Genomic DNA, 17361 nt, shown 5'->3' on the forward strand with positions numbered 1-17361 from the left:
TTCTTAGAGAGTCAAGGCTGGGGGGCTGTCAAGAGGCAGGGTCTGTTAAAGCCCATTGTGGCACTTCTTGTGTGATTTTGGGCCATACAAAAATAAACTGTATTGTATATATTTATATCTACACACACCACAAAAAAAGTGTACCAAATATTTGGAAACAACCCAAACTCATATCAAGTAATGTTAGTCTTCCATATTCTTATCATTTTTCATCTCAAAATATACTTCTAATAACAATAATCTGAACATGAATGATACTAATGCCATAAAAGTTTATCCAAAACTGCATTTTTCACTGAATCCGATCCGGCAGAAATGACTTGTGGTAGAAACGTTCCAGTTTCACACATTGATTCAACACAACTAAAATTTATAAAATGTCCCTTTTTTTGTGTGTGAAAGGATTTTGGTGTAGACCAGTATTACTTAAAAGAAAATCTTTTTGAAAACCATATTAAATAACATTTAAACCGAACGCCCCAAAATACTCCCTTCTTCAGAAAGTAAAGCAAAATGTTTTAGGCAATTTAAAAATCTTTATATAAAAAATAAAATTAATGAAAATCATGTAAACAGCAAAAAAAGAGTCTACATTTGTTTATTCTTTTGTGGGTCTGTCTCAGGAGTAGCCTCTTTAGTCTGCTATCACTGTGCATCTTCTATTTTCTTTAAAACAAAAGAATGTTTTTTTGTTTTGTTTTTATACAAAAGTGTGCAAATAAAACAATATTTGGAATCCTTCAACAATTAAAAAATAATCATAAAATCCAAAATTCTCCATCAGTTAAAACAGGTCCTCTTCTTTCCATTTAAATTACACCCCCACCCCGACCATTTTTAAAATGTTCTATTTTCAAGTAAAGTGCTCCGCAGAGAAACCTAAAACAAAAGGGCTTGCTTCTCAGTTCTCCTTGTTCCTTTTTTCAAACAAGTCATACAAATTCCAATTTCCCGTGTCCACTGTACATCCCCCAGTGGACCAGAGACAGTATTTTATCATTGCCAAGGTCAGCCTGGCGCATTTTATCACAGGTCAGGCAACAGTTCTCATGGCCTGTTACGGGCACCATGCACTCCAAATCCAGCTTAGCAACTTGGCCCTTTTTTGTATGATGTCCATGAAAGCTGTAGTGTAAGCGAGAGAGCATCTGCTGTCTCTGGTCTTGCAGTCTCTTGTTCTCACTGCGCAGCATCCGCAAAGCCAGCATAATTAAGAGCACCAAGATGAGTCCCCCGGCGATGGGGACAGCGATCACAGCTGCCCTGAACCACAGTTCTTTGGAGGATGTCAAATCCTGAACTCGGGTGATTAGATTTCTGCTGCTGTCTGGCTGATATCTTGTGCTATGATCTGCAAATAATAATAAAAAGAAAAGTCAGCAAAGCAAATGAATCATTCAATGTCACCTATACTTCATGTCTAACATTTCACACAAGTGGTATTATAATAAACTCCTCAAGCCTGGTTATAGGCAAATACAGGTTAGAAACTAAAAAGTGAACAGAGACAGCAAGATACATGTAAAGCAAAGAGGCCTTCCTCTTCCTCAAAGTGCTATTTGTAAAAATGGATCAAAGAACTGAAAGGTCAGTCAGTCAGCCATTTTCCAATCTGCTAAATCCTAACACAGGGTCACGGGGGTCTGCTGGAGCCTATCCCAGCCAGCACGGGGCACAAGGCAGGAACAAACCCGGGCAGGGCACCAGCCCCCCACTGGGCACACACACTAGGGACAATTTAGGATCACCAATGCACCTAACCTGCAGGTCTTTAGACTGTGGGAGGAAACCCACGCAGACACGGGGAGAACAGTGAACCCGGGTCTCCAAAATGCGAGGCAGCAGCGCTACCACTGCGCCACCATGCTGCCCAGAACTGAAAAGTGCAACATAAAAAGAAAGCCATTGAGGTTTTCCTAAAATTGTCCACAGCCCAAAATTAGCTAGTGAGAATAAGATCGAGGAGGATGAATGGGCAGAATCTGTTCACTACAGCAGTTTATTTCAGCTTGAATGATAAAATGTGCAAAGTATCACAAACAAAGCACTAAAACCATGACCACTGTCCTGAGCAGCCACCAACGTATTCCTGTCAAATGTTGCCAAATGGCTTATCATGGCCTGACGATCAAAACATTCATCCATTTTCTGACCCTGATTTGATCATTACAGGGTCAAAGAGTTGAGGCCTCAAGTAAAGACGAGTGCCAGTCCATGACCAGACACAGCCAGCAAAAAGTGAAAGACGGCACCATTTGATGCAAAGTAGGAATCAATCCTAGATGGACTGCTGCCCGTACAACCACACCAAACTAAGCTGGCTAATAAGCAGATTTAATCTTGCTAATTAACCTAAACAATTATCTTTAAATGTGGAAGGAATTTAAAATTTCTAGATCCATCCATCCATTATCCAACCCGCATAATCCGAACACAGGGTCACGGGGGTCTGCCGGAGCCAATCCCAGCCAACACAGGGCACAAGGCAGGAAACAATCCTGGGCAGGGTGCCAACCCACCGCAGAATTTCTAGATTCCCTGGCATATAAAAGGTGCCTACTAAACACAAGGAAAGTTCAGAAAAATGGATTTATGAATAAACCTAAAAGCACAAAGAGTATTGCTCACCTTACAAGATGGATTACAGTTAGCTGCAAGTTTTCACACACACGCGCCCCCGCTGCCCACCCCTCCTTTATTTTATCAAGGAAAACTGTGCAAAGTACTAGTTAAATGCTATACATGACTTCATTTTATTGAAGTATAACAAGAATTCTTCACCCAGTCCAAGGCTGGCTCCTATCTTGCAAGCAATGCAGCCATGGAAGCATTCACGGGGCCAGAACGGGATTACATGGGTTTGAGAATGTCAGGTAAAAGCATTCTTGAACAACTTGTAATTCGTTGGGAAGTGTGAACGGGACAAATATTGTCTAGGGTTAGGATCGAACAACCTCTAATCCAAGATCGTGAATTGGAAAGCAAAGCTTCCAACATTTGATGGAAAATATTTAAAAATAAACTAAATCGACAAGTCTCAGGGTGAATGCTGATAAGCAGACACCGAGTTACTGCAAATGGTGTTGTACTTAATTATATCCCAAATTACAATACGCTACAAATACACAACTGTGATATAGCGCCTCACAGCTGCAGAATTTGGTTTAAAGACCATTTAGGTGACGCATTACTCTTCAGATAACCTGGCTTTAAAATTTCCAAATCCCAGAATGTAAAAATGGCCCTTCTACACCGTGAACATGTCTTACATTGGCTAAACTAAATCGACAGGTCTGAGGGTGGATGTTGATAAGCAGACACTAAGTTACTGCAAATAGTGTTGTACCTAATTACATCCCAATTTACAAAACGCTACAAATACCGAGCCTACAACTGTGATATAGTGCCTCACAACTGCAGAATTTGGTTTAAAGTCCATTTAGGCGATGCATTACTCTTCAGGTAACCATGCTTTAAAAATTTCCAAATCCCAAAATGTAAAAATGGCCATTCTACACCATGAATGTGTGCTTACATTTGCTATACAATGGACTGGTTTCCCATCCAGTTCTGGAACCTGCTTTGCCCCTAATGCTGCCAGCAGAGGTGCAGGGCCCCTAACATCCTGAACGGCAAGTTAAGTAATGGATGAAATGCTTACATGCTGGTGCTCTACAAAATAGGGCTGCATTCTAATCTGAAACAATGCTAAGGGTTCCAGAAATAAGACATTTAATAAAGTAGAGCCTTCAAGAAGCACATATATTAGAAAGATAAATTTGCTGCAATTTTAGCCACATGCAGGCCCATTAAAAAGGGAAGAAAAACCACGTCTTGGGTTACTTTAGTGCAAAATGAGGATCAATACAAGCAAACATGTTTACCGTGGCAGGACTGCAGAACAAGCAGAAAGAATACAATGAGGGTCTGCTAACCTGAAACATCGCCCCTGGCATGAGAGAGCACATCATGCAGTCCTCTGTAATTGCACATATCATCATGACAACACTCCAGCTTAGCCGAGAGTCCTGCGTGGTTCTCAGTCACTTTAGCACGGCACATCTCGGATGTTGTGCTTGCAATAGAGTCCAAACAGCCATGTGTTAGAGGGGAATTTGTGTTTTGAGGGTCCAGCAGTTTACTGAAGCAGGCGTTCAGCTCAGACTTGCACATGTAACCCGTTGCCACGCAGTGGGGAGCATCACAGTAGCACCTGATCTCTCCTAAAAGAAAATAAAAAGAAAACAAAAAAAATTGAAAACCTTACCTTGTTATACAGTACAATGAAAAGCAGCCACAGACAACAAAATCATTTAAAAGACAAGTTTATTGGCTCGGTGGCTCCAAATTGTTACTACAATTAAGCGCTTTATGATGTGGCTGCCATGAAAGGTTCTCTGAGCAATAAAGTCTCATTGATTAATCATATATGCAGGGTCAGGGATGGCATCATGGAAAGCGGCATCAAGCCCTGGATGGAGTCGGAGCAGAAACTGAAATGCTGCTTCTCTAACCAAAGATAGACAACTCAAAGTGCCAGATGGTGATCAGCAGAATAGTAGACCCCAGAAGAGTCAATATTAACCAGCAGCCCAGGTGTAAACATACATCATAACAAAAGTAAAATTAATCTGCAACTAACAGAAGATTCTAAAAATGGAGGGACATGTAGAACATTCTTGCAAGGGTGAAATAACACTAACAAAAAAATCATATGGAAACAAAAACAAACTAGTAGTAAAGAATTGAGACAGCCCCCCCATTATAATGTGCCACTTAGGACTTGTCACCTGAACATCTCCAATATGAGCCTTACATAAAAAAAAAAAAAAAAAATCCATTATAATGGACCGTCATTGGAAATTGCTAAATTAGCATTTATGATACACATTTGTACTTCAGGCACAATTGGTAAATGACTTTACCAATGTCATTTTTGCCAAACATTCCACACCCTTATTTTTTTTTTTTTTTTTTTTTGCTCTCTGAAGAACTAAGTGGTAGGCTTTACAGTGCCAGAAAACTCAAAAGTTATGTATTGTTTCAGAGGCCATTGTTAGCGGGTGCACGTAATGAAAAATGTCTCATCGCTTTCCCAAATCCATTTAATTCAATTCTGGGTCACTAGGACTGGAGCCTTTCCTGGCAGCGCTGAGTGTGACTAACATTAACTATTTGGAAGACACGCTGAACAGGATGATAGTAGTCTGAGACTGGGCCCTCCCTCAAAGAGACGCACACACACACACAGCCAATGTGTTTCTAAAAAATGAATTTAAATTGATTTACTAATTTATGATACAAATTGTAATGTACTGAAGCAATATGTGTATGTAAAACTTAATTTTATAAAGCCATTTCTACCCCAGTGTAACCCAGCAGGATGGTGTGACGGCCATTAAAAAAAATAAATAGTCAGTCTTAGTGTTGTGTCATTATGGGCTTTCCACACATCTCAAAGACATGCAGGTTAGACTTGGATTTGCAGTTCTCATTGGACATGGTGTGAAAGTGAGGGTTTCTATTCTCTGCCTGAAGCTGTCAGGGTAGGCTCCTGCTCCATGTGATCCTGACCTGCATAAATAAAGTGGTAAGCGTTATCCACAAATTTAACATTAATTAATTGATGCTTGAACAAACAAGCTTGCTTTAGAAGATGGCATAAATTGTGAAATGGGCTAAATGAAACTTTACAGAAGTGTCAGGGGGGATTTGGATTTGAAGCTCTAAGTGGACACAGCGCAAGTGTGTGGGTTCCTATTCTCTGCCTGAAAACATCAGGATAGTTTTCTGTTCTACGTAACCCTGCCCTGAATTAATAAAGTGGTAAGAGTTATCCACAAATTTAACATCAATTGATGCTTGAAAAAACAAGTTTACTTTACAAGATAATATAAGATGGGCGGCACGGTGGTGCAGTGGTAGCGCTGCTGCCTCGCAGTTAGGAGACCCGGGTTCGCTTCCCAGGTCCTCCCTGCGTGGAGTTTGCATGTTCTCCCCGTGTCTGCGTGGGTTTCCTCCGGGCGCTCCGGTTTCCTCCCACAGTCCAAAGACATGCAGGTTAGGTGGATTGACGATTCTAAATTGGCCCTAGTGTGTGCTTGGTGTGTGGGTGTGTGTCCTGCGGTGGGTTGGCACCCTGCCCGGGATTGGTTCCGTGCCTTGTGCCCTGTGTTGGCTGGGATTGGCTCCAGCAGACCCCCGTGACCCTGTGTTCGGATTCAGTGGGTTGGAAAATGGATGGATAATATAAGATGGTCTAAATTGTGAAATTGGCCATGTGAAACTTCGGCTCGGTATTTAGGGGATTCACAGTTCAAAGCGGATATGGTGGAAGAGTGTAGGTTCCTATTCTGTGGCTGATGCTGATCCCAGCGATCACGACCTACATTAACAAAGTGATGTGTCATCCACAAATTTAACATTCATTTATGCTTGGAAGGGCTGAAGCAAGATTGCTCTTTACAAAACACTTTATTCATTTATCCATTTTCGAAAACGCTTATCCTGAGCAGGTTTGCAGGGAAGCATCAGGTGCAAGGCAGAAACAACTCCTGGACAGGATTCCAGTCCAGTACAAGGTGAGCATACTCAAACACAGGGCCGATTTAGCATAGTCATGTCCTTTAACCCACATTCAATTGGATTGTATTAGGAAACCCGAGCACCTGGAGAACAAGCAAACTCCATGCAGGAAGCACCTAAGTTGTGAATCTGGTTGTCTTGTTGCGAGACAGCAGTGCTACCACTGTGCCACCCTATTTAGGATTGTGTAAATTATGAAATGTGAAATTTTGCATAACCCAGCAGCATTTGAGGGAAACAGCAGCCATTATTGCACTATATATTTGTCTCATTGATCCAGTTCCAAATGGAGGATTACTTCAGAATGTGATTTTTCTGCCAAGGAACAAAACTTTTTCAAACTGGTTTAACACAAGTAGGGGTCATAAGAGTTTTAAAAAACTGGTGATTTGTTTGAAGGACGAAAAGCACGAACACAACAACCTTGTATACGTAAAAGGAGATGAACCATGAACCAACAACTCAGGAGTCTCTAATTATGACTTGCATTTATTTTATTGGTGAAGCTTTGCTGCATTAGATGTGTAGTGCAAGTCAAACATAAAAAAGAAGTTGTGAGAATCTGGGACAATCTACAGAAATATGTAGCTGAAGCGGACACTTTGATAACCTTTAGGTGTCCGATAGGATATTGCAAGTAGCTAAGCAAATGAGTCTGTGGACTGAATGGTCTCATTTGTCAAATTTCTTATAGTCTAAAACATTTTCAGTATAATGTGTAAATATCTGTGTATTTAATATCTGGTACAACAGTTATAAACATCCATCCATCCATTATCCAACCCGCTATATCCTAACTACAGGGTCAAGGGGTCGGCTGGAGCCAATCCCAGCCAACACAGGGCGCAAGGCAGGAAACAAACCCCGGGCAGGGCACACACACACACACCAAGCACACACTAGGGACAATTTTGAATCGCCAGTCCACCTAACCTGCATGTCTTTGGACTGTGGGAGGAAACCGGGGCACCAGGAGGGAACCCACGCCAGATACGGGGAGAACATGCAAACTCCACGCAGGGAGAACCCGGGTCTCCTAACTGAGGCAGTAGCGCTACCCACTGCGCCACCGTGCCGCCCTCAGTTACAAACAAGACTGCAAATAAAGTTAAATTTGGCCTAAAGGGGCTAAAATAGCACTACGTGAAGGAAAAAAAAAAAAAGTAAACTAAAAATGCACACCTAGCGAAAGCAATCTATTTCATTGTTAAATTACCCCTTTATTCGCTAAACCTCAAAAAATAAAAAATAAAAACAGGCTGCTACTTCTTTAAAAGCTTTCCGTGCAAAAGGGCCCTTTTAGACAGTATTATAAAACAGGAACCGTGCAGCTTATAATTAGTGGTTTGCTTGCCAAAGTCAATTTATTTCAACCCAAATGGAAACTCATAAAAACGGGGCAAAGGAGCGATGCCTTTTTTTAGAGCATGCACGCAAACTTACATGTGGCTCAAAAGGATGGGGGGGGGGGGTCTCGGATTTCAAATTTAAATACTGTATATATATATCTCGGAGTAAATGCGACTTCAGCTCAGCGACGGGCCCGTGTCCTCCTTCTCGTGAAAATGCTTCGAGTGACCGGCGCTGGAAGCGCCAAAAAGACGGCGCGCGCGCGCACACACACACATACACATACAGCCACACTTGCGCGTGCGCACAGAGTTTAGCGCGAGCCTCTCGTCCGGAAAAGACAGTGTGGAGGCCGGAGGTGAACACGCGCGGGTACAGCGGACTACACCTGCCCTGCCCTGCCCTCTACCCAGACGCTGTCGCCATCTGAAGTGGCCCATTGTCTCCTTCGGGTTAATGACCATTGTATTTGGCCGCAAGAACTGAAAACATACACACATTCTTTTGTGTGCAAACAGGGTGCGAAGGATTGTCTCGGGGGCTTTGTTTGTATTCGAGAGCTTCAGGTTACAGGTCACCTTAAAAGCTTTCTTCTCTCCTGAAGGTGCAACGGTAATGAGAAGACATACAGGCCAACTGTGCAATTGGAAGGTAAACTTAAAAGGGATACGGGGGTGGAGGGAGAATATTTTCAGTATCTGGTTAAATTGCTTAATTACGCAGCTTGGCAAGCAAAAATAATAACTACACAGTAGTATCTAAAGATGCCACCCTCCAGCAGAAAGGCTTGGTTTTATTACAGCAATTTAATCCTTGTTAAAGCGCCAGCCTACCTAAGAGTCCACACTTTGAGCCGTTCAGCAAGGGGGTCCGAGGATTGTTGGGTGGGGGTGTGCGAGCCGTCTGAAAGACTGGCATACCGTCCAGAGTTGATACTGGGAGCGACACCAGGTGTGTGTGTGTGGGTTTGGGGGTGTGTGGGTAGAATGTAAAGAAAAAAAAAACTCCGATGAATACTTAATGTGCTGGCGTTTTACTGGATTGGTGGGCCCTCTTTTTAGAACATGCACTCAAAAACTCAGGCTCTTTAAATGGTACTTTACTGGGTTATATGGTTCCAGATAGAATGTGTACATTTCATTCTGGGAAGGTTTCTTTGCAAACAAAATTGGTTCTTTGGGGTTTGAAAAGTCACCAAATCCAAAATATAAAGCTCAATGTGTGTTTGCTTTTATTTGTTCATTACACCATTCTGTAGTCAAAATAAAATGAGTGCACATACATTCCATTTTGTCAAGGGAGGCGCACCACTAAACTACTTTGGAACCAAAATTTTTCACCCCAGGGGGTTACAGGGGTATTGGGTTCCCTTTAAAGACAGTGACATTTTCCAGATTTTGAGCCCTGAAATAAAAGTTACTGTGCCTAAGATTGTACACTTTCAGAAACACCATTTATAGAAGTTTGTTCAAGGCTTAAAATTACTTACTCAAGCAATGCAGAGTGCTGCTGCGCGCAGATAAAACAAATCTTTAATGTATAGTAGGCTACCTAGCAGCATACGAGCAGAGGAAGAAAGCAGAAACTTAATCCCAAGTACTGAAAACAACAAAAGTCCTTTTAAAATCAGGAACCCCTTGGTATTACACAAATCTGTTATCTATACACTTCATTCATTGAAAATGTTATATGTCTAAATAAAAGTGCTTTCTACAACCTTTATGCAGAAGGTTCTAGAAACCAAATAGTTCCCCTATGGCATCACTCTGGCACATTTCATTTTAAGAGTGCAGTGCAGGCCTGGGCACTCCCTCTGGTGTTCTCTTCGTCTACAGTTGCCCCAATACCATGAGCAGAAGTGTCCCAACTCTGATCCTGGTGGGCCACGGTGGAGACAGGTTTTCTTCTTGACCCTTTCAATAAGTGACCAATTTCTACTGTTGTCTGCATGTCCCTTCACTTTAATTGCCTTTTCTTCTTTAAGACTGCCATCTGAATTTTTTTTTTTTTTCCTTAAATGGCAGCCAAACAAAAAATGAGATGTGATGTGAAGTAAGCCCGAAAAGTGACCAGCTAGGTTGGGTCCTCAAACTCCAGTTTCTTAAAATCAGAAGATTTAAGAAAACTTGTTATTTAATTCCACAGCTAGCGGATGCTTTCATTCTGCCACAGCAGACATTTGGAACACTATTGAATTTCCTTTTACCAAGACCACTGTCAAAATTTTTATGGCTCTGAGCAGATCAACATTATTGAAGCCTTCACCTTTCTTTATTTTCAGATATTGTATAATGGACACAGGTTAGTCATTTATACAGTGGTTTGTTTTGAACTTCATTGTTTTGTTACTGATTAAGAGATTCTTAAAATAGTAAGTCACTTACAATGAAGGCAAAAGAAATTAGTAGCAAAACCTGGTCACTAATTAAGAAAATGGTTAGAACGTAAATATGTAGCAACTATTGCCTCCCAGACGTGTTCACTTCTGGTTTAAAGGACAATCGTGTACACGAAATGTTTCATTCACCTCGTACTGGAAATTAACCGATTGTGTTATGATGTTACCCATTACAAAAGCCGCTGTACAGTGTATATTTAACTTTATTCCGTAGTGCTTTGTATTATTTTAAGACACTTGAAAAGCCCGTTAAACGAGAGAAAAAAGTGCGGGTGTGCATACATTTTGGCGACTTTTCAAACATCGGAATGCAAACCGTAACACTCTAATTTTTAGGTTGTTCAATTATCGGCACCATTACGGTGAAAACATGTAAAAAAAAAAAAAAAAAAAAAAACACCTTTCGGTAATCCCGAATCATTCGGAATATAAAATTTATATAATAATAAAAAACAGTCATCAGCCCTCTCAAGCAACCCTCCCCCCTTGCCACCCCAACTTTGCTGTAACTGTTCTCTGCCATCATTCAACAGCAGCCACAGAAAAATAACTCACGTCAAGATGGCTGTGTGGTTCTTCTCAGAGGCAAACAGCAGCAGACAAATGCCCTATGATCCCCTAATTATATCGTTATCACTCGCGCAGTTTCGGTATCTCTGCCTATGCATCAATTTCAATCACTTCAAGTTCCTGCTTTCTGTCTCCGACGGAGACATTTAACTACGGGTAGAGCTCCCTTCTGTCTGCCAGGATGGTATTTACAGCTAATTATAACCTGCCTCACTCCCTCTCCCTCTCCTAAAGTAAATACTTAACAGCTCCAATCTGCAGTCTTTTGACTTGAATTCAACTCTTAAGACTTTAAAAGGACAGAAATATAAAACAAACGTGTCGCTTAATAGAAAAGAGCAGAAACGCGCACACACACACCCTTCGTTTGCAGCAGTACATTTTCTCTGGCGCCCGCGTTTAGTCGGCAGAAAATGCAAACAGTACGTGTCGAAAGCCATATAGTGCCCTTCTGGTGTAAATGATAACGACTATGGTGTTTACATAGTAAAAGAGCTAAACTATTACGAGATCCGAACCTCCCATGAAAACACGTACTTTGCCTCAATCTTGAAATAACACACACACACCGCTTCCCCCCTTCTGTTGCATAACTAAGGAAATCAAGCGTATTAGCATCTACATAGCGATTTAGCTCGTAGACGCTAATGACTTTGACTGCTCATTCATAAGGAGCTACTAAAAGCGCAACAAAATTTAACTTTCCAAATCTTCCCTGGGTGACTGCGTAGCCGAAATTATCCCACGGTTTAGCCTTTACTGCTTTCAACATCGAGATTAACAAAACTACGCAGTAGTAACACACACTAATACAGATGTGAAATACGGTACATAGCGCACTGCCAACGACACGCTCATTGCGCTTCACGTGTTTAGGCATTTTACAGTTAAAACGTGTACAATAAGGCGTGCAAATTATGACAGCTTACCTCCTTTTTTTCAGTTTCAGTATGTAGTACAGTATGTAATGGTCAATAAATATATAGAGCACATATGGAAGCTATTTTCACGTTAGAAATGTGTTTTTATATGTGAAAGCACATATTATATATACATATATATATATACATATATATATATATATATATATATATATATATATATATATATATATATATATATATATACACACATTCATACACATATATATTATACACACACACAGTCTATCGATCATGGAGTTGCCCAAAGCCGATATAATTATAAAGCAGTATCCATAAAAAGCAACCTGAACCATATTCGTGTTTATAAATTAAGACCCCAGAACTTAAAAATGTGAATGGTATGCAAGAGTGTTCACCCTCCGATTGCCCCGCTTCGTGTCCTGGGATATTCCTACCAAGCGCAGGGTGCTTGCCGAGAGGGGCACCATCTTCCCCACAATGCTGCTTCAGGTTTAGGATTAAGTGGGTTTGAGAATTAATGGGTTTGGGAACATAAAATAACTCGTGTATTATTAAAAACAGCTAAGCACTACAATTTTTGACATTAGATACCACGAGAACGTTATTTTACATTCAGCACAAAAGTTGCGTGTTCTCCCCGTGTGCTCCAACACTCTAAAGGGATGCTGTCACGTCGATTATAAAATGTACGAGTGGGGCAAGGCCTTACAAGGCCCGTACTGTCGTCCCATTTAGTTCCTGCTATGCCCTTAGCGCTGACGAGTTATGCTCTCCACGATCTTGTGGAAGAATCAAGTTTTTAAAATGAATGGACAGGGTCAATCAGGTCCTGGACTCACTGCTAATGCGCTTTATTTATATAGGAATTGTCCTGCAAAAGTAAAAACAGAAGAAAAGGAAAGACGTAGTTTACCGATCTTACTTATAAAAGTGTCTAAATTAACGTTTCTATGAGACCGATCACACGTTTCTAAGAAAAAAGAAAAAAAAACACGTTTTACATACACCAGTTACAAAAATGCTAAAATAACAACAGCGTTACCTTGTCGTCTCCGAGTTCATATAAGCTATAATTCCGCAACAAAAATAAAAAAACAGGATGGTCCCGAATGTATAGATTTATATAGAAACACCAAAGGCTACGCGCTACTCCGGCCAATGTTCCAAAAACCCTCGTAACTTTATATTAAGGTTATTAAAAAGAAGAACGAACGCCACATCTTATTAAGTCTGCACTCACCTTTTGACAGCAAGATTGCCATAGCACATAACTCCAGTTGCAGCCAAAGAGAAATTAAACTGGAATGGCGATCCATTTGAGTGCACTGAATTCGTGTCCACGCTGCTTCAGACACCAGAGCCCCGTAATTCCAGTTCCTGTCCCGTATCTTCAGTTGCATGCATATAAATATCGAGTTTTAATCCTCAGAAGGGCTCGCTGCGGTCACGTCGATGATGAAACACACGCATTTGAGCCTGTATCGATTCACAACCTCCGTGAAACAGCACTTTGACTTTTGTAGGATTTCAACAAACCAACATACCGTTGCTTTTACCTTGCCATAAAACAGCTTCAACAGTTAAATACACTTGAACAACAAAACAGAACTCTAACTTAGTAGGAAAGCAGAAGAAAATGAAGAATCAGCAAAACAAATGAACACTCCGCTTCTTCTCTGACAAAGCTCCACATCTAAACATACAGTTCTTCGCTTCGCAGCAGTCGCTTTTCTACTCATCTCAATGAAAAGCTGCTGCAGAAATAACTCCGTCCCCGGCGCAACCGAACGATCAGGCTCCGCCCATCGGAGCTGCTCATTGGATGTCTCCGCTCCACAGTTTCCAAACACCCCGAGCCGGGCTCTCATTGGATGACTGCGAGGTCAGGTAGAGGAGGCGAGGCGCCCTGGCAGAGAAGAGGCAGGTCACAGAATCCTGGAGCCTGTGATGTCACTTAAACTATAATGCATCCTTGTAGAGGGCAGCGATTAGCCGACGCTTTCCTGCAGTTTGGATATGAAGCAAAAAAAAATGACATGTGCCCCTGCTAAGGTGTGCGTTCTTTAGATGATTTTTTAAATAAGTAATATAATTATTAGAAGTTGATAGTGTATTGCCTGACAATAAACCATGATGTATGCGAATCATGCTTTATCACTTAACGTAATTGTACGAGAGTGGCATCCCGTCCAAGGATGGTTCTAGCTTTGCCCCCATGTATACTGTGACGAGGAAATGGGTAAAAAAAAACTTTAATACCCTTGATACTGTACTTAATTAAAAGTAATGACTAAGCGGGTTTGACAGTATAATCTGTTAAGCTAAAATAAGAATATAATTAAAGTATTGATCGATAAAATGCACAAAGGGCTTTCACCCATAGTGAATGATGAGTGTTTGGGTCCAAATATTATTCTCAAGTGCCATAAAGTCGTGGTTAAAATTAATGGAAATCCGTTATTTGAATTATTGCATGAAATGTGTTTATTTACACTTTTAAGTCATTCTGTAAGGAAATTTATTCTTCTTGATCGTAGTATGCCGACGATGGATACAACGTACACACTAAAGCAAAAGGTCCAGACACCTGAGGTCCGATGGGGCTGCCGGTCGCTTCACAGACCACGCTTCATTGCGCGAGTGGATGGAGTGGGCGGGGCCGACAGACAGTTAGTGAAATTAGCAATCCAAAATGCTCTTGGCGCCACAGAGACTACAGACACACAGCGGCTGACACTCAATTATCCCCCAAAACAGTCTCATGCAAACAGAGAGCCCGGTCTGATCGATATCAAGAGCCTATCCGATCCTTAGTGATATGTCAATGATTGTATATGCACAATACCGTCTGCCGCTCGGCTAAAGACGACTGCTCCTTGTGTCTCCATTTTTAATTTATGTCGAAAGAATAACACCTTAGTGAAGAAAAAAAAATCGCCTGGCAGATTAATTAATGGTGTTCCCAGTCGGGAAGACACCTAGCATACAGTCTGTGAAAATTACAGACCATCCCAAAGGCAACCTGAGAAATGAAGAGAATGTATCTTGCATTGAAAATAATAATTACACAATACAGTATGCAGTGCTCCGTACTATTAGTATCTTGTCAGAAACAGACGGTTTCATTCTTTCTTTCTTTCTGTATTTATCGGAGACATACTGCTCTGAAATATAGTAATACAGTACCCCTTATAACAGGATTAATAATAATACCAATATTATTATTATCGTCATAATTATTGGTATTATTCTCCGATCAGAGGCCACGATCAGGGCGTCAGGCCATAGTATAGTCCGTAATCAGCACGTCTTTTGGGATGTGCTGGGCAAACCCACGTAACACATTGGCTGGACAATGCCGACTCCACACGGTTAACCGGGTGCTGCCTTCGAAATCAGACAGGCGGCAACGCTACCCACTGCGCCACGGAGCCGCCCATCATTGTTCCCTTTCTTGCTGTATTGAGCCGACGCCTTTATCTGAAGGGACTTGCAAGTTCAGCGCACAGAACATGTGTTTACTGCACTGTTATAAAGAATGGTTCTGTAATGGCACTTTACTGGGTTGTGTGGCTCCTCCCAATGCTTAATCAAGAACCATTTTATTCTAGGGAAGTGTTCTTATATGAAATTGGTTCTTTGGGCTTTGAGAAGGTCCTGATATGTGAACTGAATAGAATTTTTAATGTACAGTAATAGGCAGGATACTAACAGATCAACAAAAACCTGAACTTAGCCTGTGTTATTGTATGCATCAAGCATGCTTTTAAAATATGGGACCAATTGGTATTTTATAAACCTGCTGTTATGAATTCTTGGATATTTATTGAGTGAGTTACTGATAAAAACCTTTTTTTTTTTCTGGAACCTTTATCTGAATGGTTCCTCCAATGGCATCGGCCTGAAGGTCTGGTCTGGCACTTTTATTTTTAAGAGTATACCCATACACTTTTTAGTTTTGGAGAAAAGACTAAATTATGTGACTCGATTACACAGATAATATGTGTATGTACAAATACAGAATAGTTTTCTATGAATTTTGGTAAAATGTGGTGTAGTGGATAAGGCTTTGGACTTAAAATCCTGAGGCTGAGTAGGTTCAAATCCCGCTACTGACACGGTTTGACCATGAGCAAGTCACTTCACAATTAGGAAAAACAAAAGAACTGTAACTGAATGCATTATGTTTTATGTCACCTTGGACAAAGGTGTCAGTCAATAATAATAATAATAATAACAAAGTGACTTATTAATGTTTTATGGGAAATTTAAAAAATAAATAAATACAACAGAATAAAACGAAACCCATCTCCAAAAATCTTCTCAACACTTAAATAAAAAATATTCATCCATTATCCAAACCGCTATATCTTAACACAGGGTCACGGGGGTCTGCTGGAGCCAATCCCAGCCAACACAGGGTGCAGGAAGCAAACTCCATGCAGGGCGCGCACACACACTCACACTAGGAATATTTTAGAATCGCCAATGCCCCTAACCTGCATGTCTTTGGACTGTGGGAGGAAACCAGAGCACCCGGAGGAAACCCACTCAGACACGGGGAGAACATGCAAACTCCACGCAGGGAGGACCCGGGAAGTGAACCCCGGTCTCCTAACTGCGAGGCAGCAGTGCCAACCAATAAAAATTATATATATTTCAAATCTGGCTGTGATTCTTTTAATAAGTTGACTAGAAATTGTATTTTAAATGAAGCTTCAGTGACTTAAAATTTAACTCAAACCCAGAAGAACTTCTATCCTATTCTAGTAATAGACTGCTTTCACTGTCCTGCTCCACTGACAGACTGAGGAGATCGTTCCTCGCCCACACTATGCGACTGTTCAATTCCATTCGGGGGTGGGTAAACGTTAAAATAATATTAAGTTATTGTCTGTTATACCTGCATTTTTATCACTCTTTAATTTAATATTGTTTTTTTTATCAATATGCTGCTGCTGGAGTATGTGAATTTCCCCTTGGGACTGAAGAAGGGGCCTGAGTTGCCTCGAAAGCTTGCATATTGTAATCTTTTTAGTTAGCCGATAAAAGGTGTCATTTTGCTTGGCTCTTCTCTACCCTTGGGATTAATAAAGTATCTATCTATCTATCTATCTGTCTATCTAATCTATCTATGTATTTTTAAACCAACTTTTTCCATTGTAGTCACCCAGGGAGCAGGACCCCTTCCGACAACATCGGACAGGACAGAAAGGCACGTGTATTGTGCAAAGAGGTCTATGAAAGAGAGAGGTGGATAAGTTTATGGAATGAGCCTTGAATATAATAATAGAATGGGACACTGTATGTGATCAATACGGTGAGAGTGACAGAGGGTGAGTTAGGAGCAGGAGCAAGTCACAGAGCTTCACTAGAGGACATGAAGGAAACTGAGAAGGCGAACTGCTAACCTTGGATCACACAGTGACTAACAATGCTGAGCCCAGTTCAGCCTGTTAGTTACTGCACCACTCCACTCGGCACACGTGTGCATATCGTATGGATCACACACACCGTGCAAAGACATAGGCAACACTGTCATATAATCTCTCA

General features: G+C 41.1%; 1 protein-coding gene across 1 annotated transcript; it reads right to left on the reverse strand.

Moving 5' to 3' along the window:
- Positions 1-582: 582 nt before the first annotated feature.
- Positions 583-13554, reverse strand: bambia (BMP and activin membrane-bound inhibitor (Xenopus laevis) homolog a). Its single transcript, XM_028804343.2, has 3 exons — positions 13049-13554; positions 3936-4223; positions 583-1351 (listed from the first exon to the last, which is right to left on the reverse strand). The coding sequence occupies exons 1-3, from the start codon at positions 13206-13208 to the stop codon at positions 933-935; spliced, it is 867 nt and encodes a 288-aa protein (XP_028660176.1). The 5' UTR covers positions 13209-13554; the 3' UTR covers positions 583-932.
- Between the last annotated feature and the right edge of the window lie 3807 nt (positions 13555-17361).

The sequence above is a fragment of the Erpetoichthys calabaricus genome, chromosome 6, assembly GCF_900747795.2.
Source record: "Erpetoichthys calabaricus chromosome 6, fErpCal1.3, whole genome shotgun sequence".
Taxonomy (NCBI): domain Eukaryota; kingdom Metazoa; phylum Chordata; class Cladistia; order Polypteriformes; family Polypteridae; genus Erpetoichthys; species Erpetoichthys calabaricus.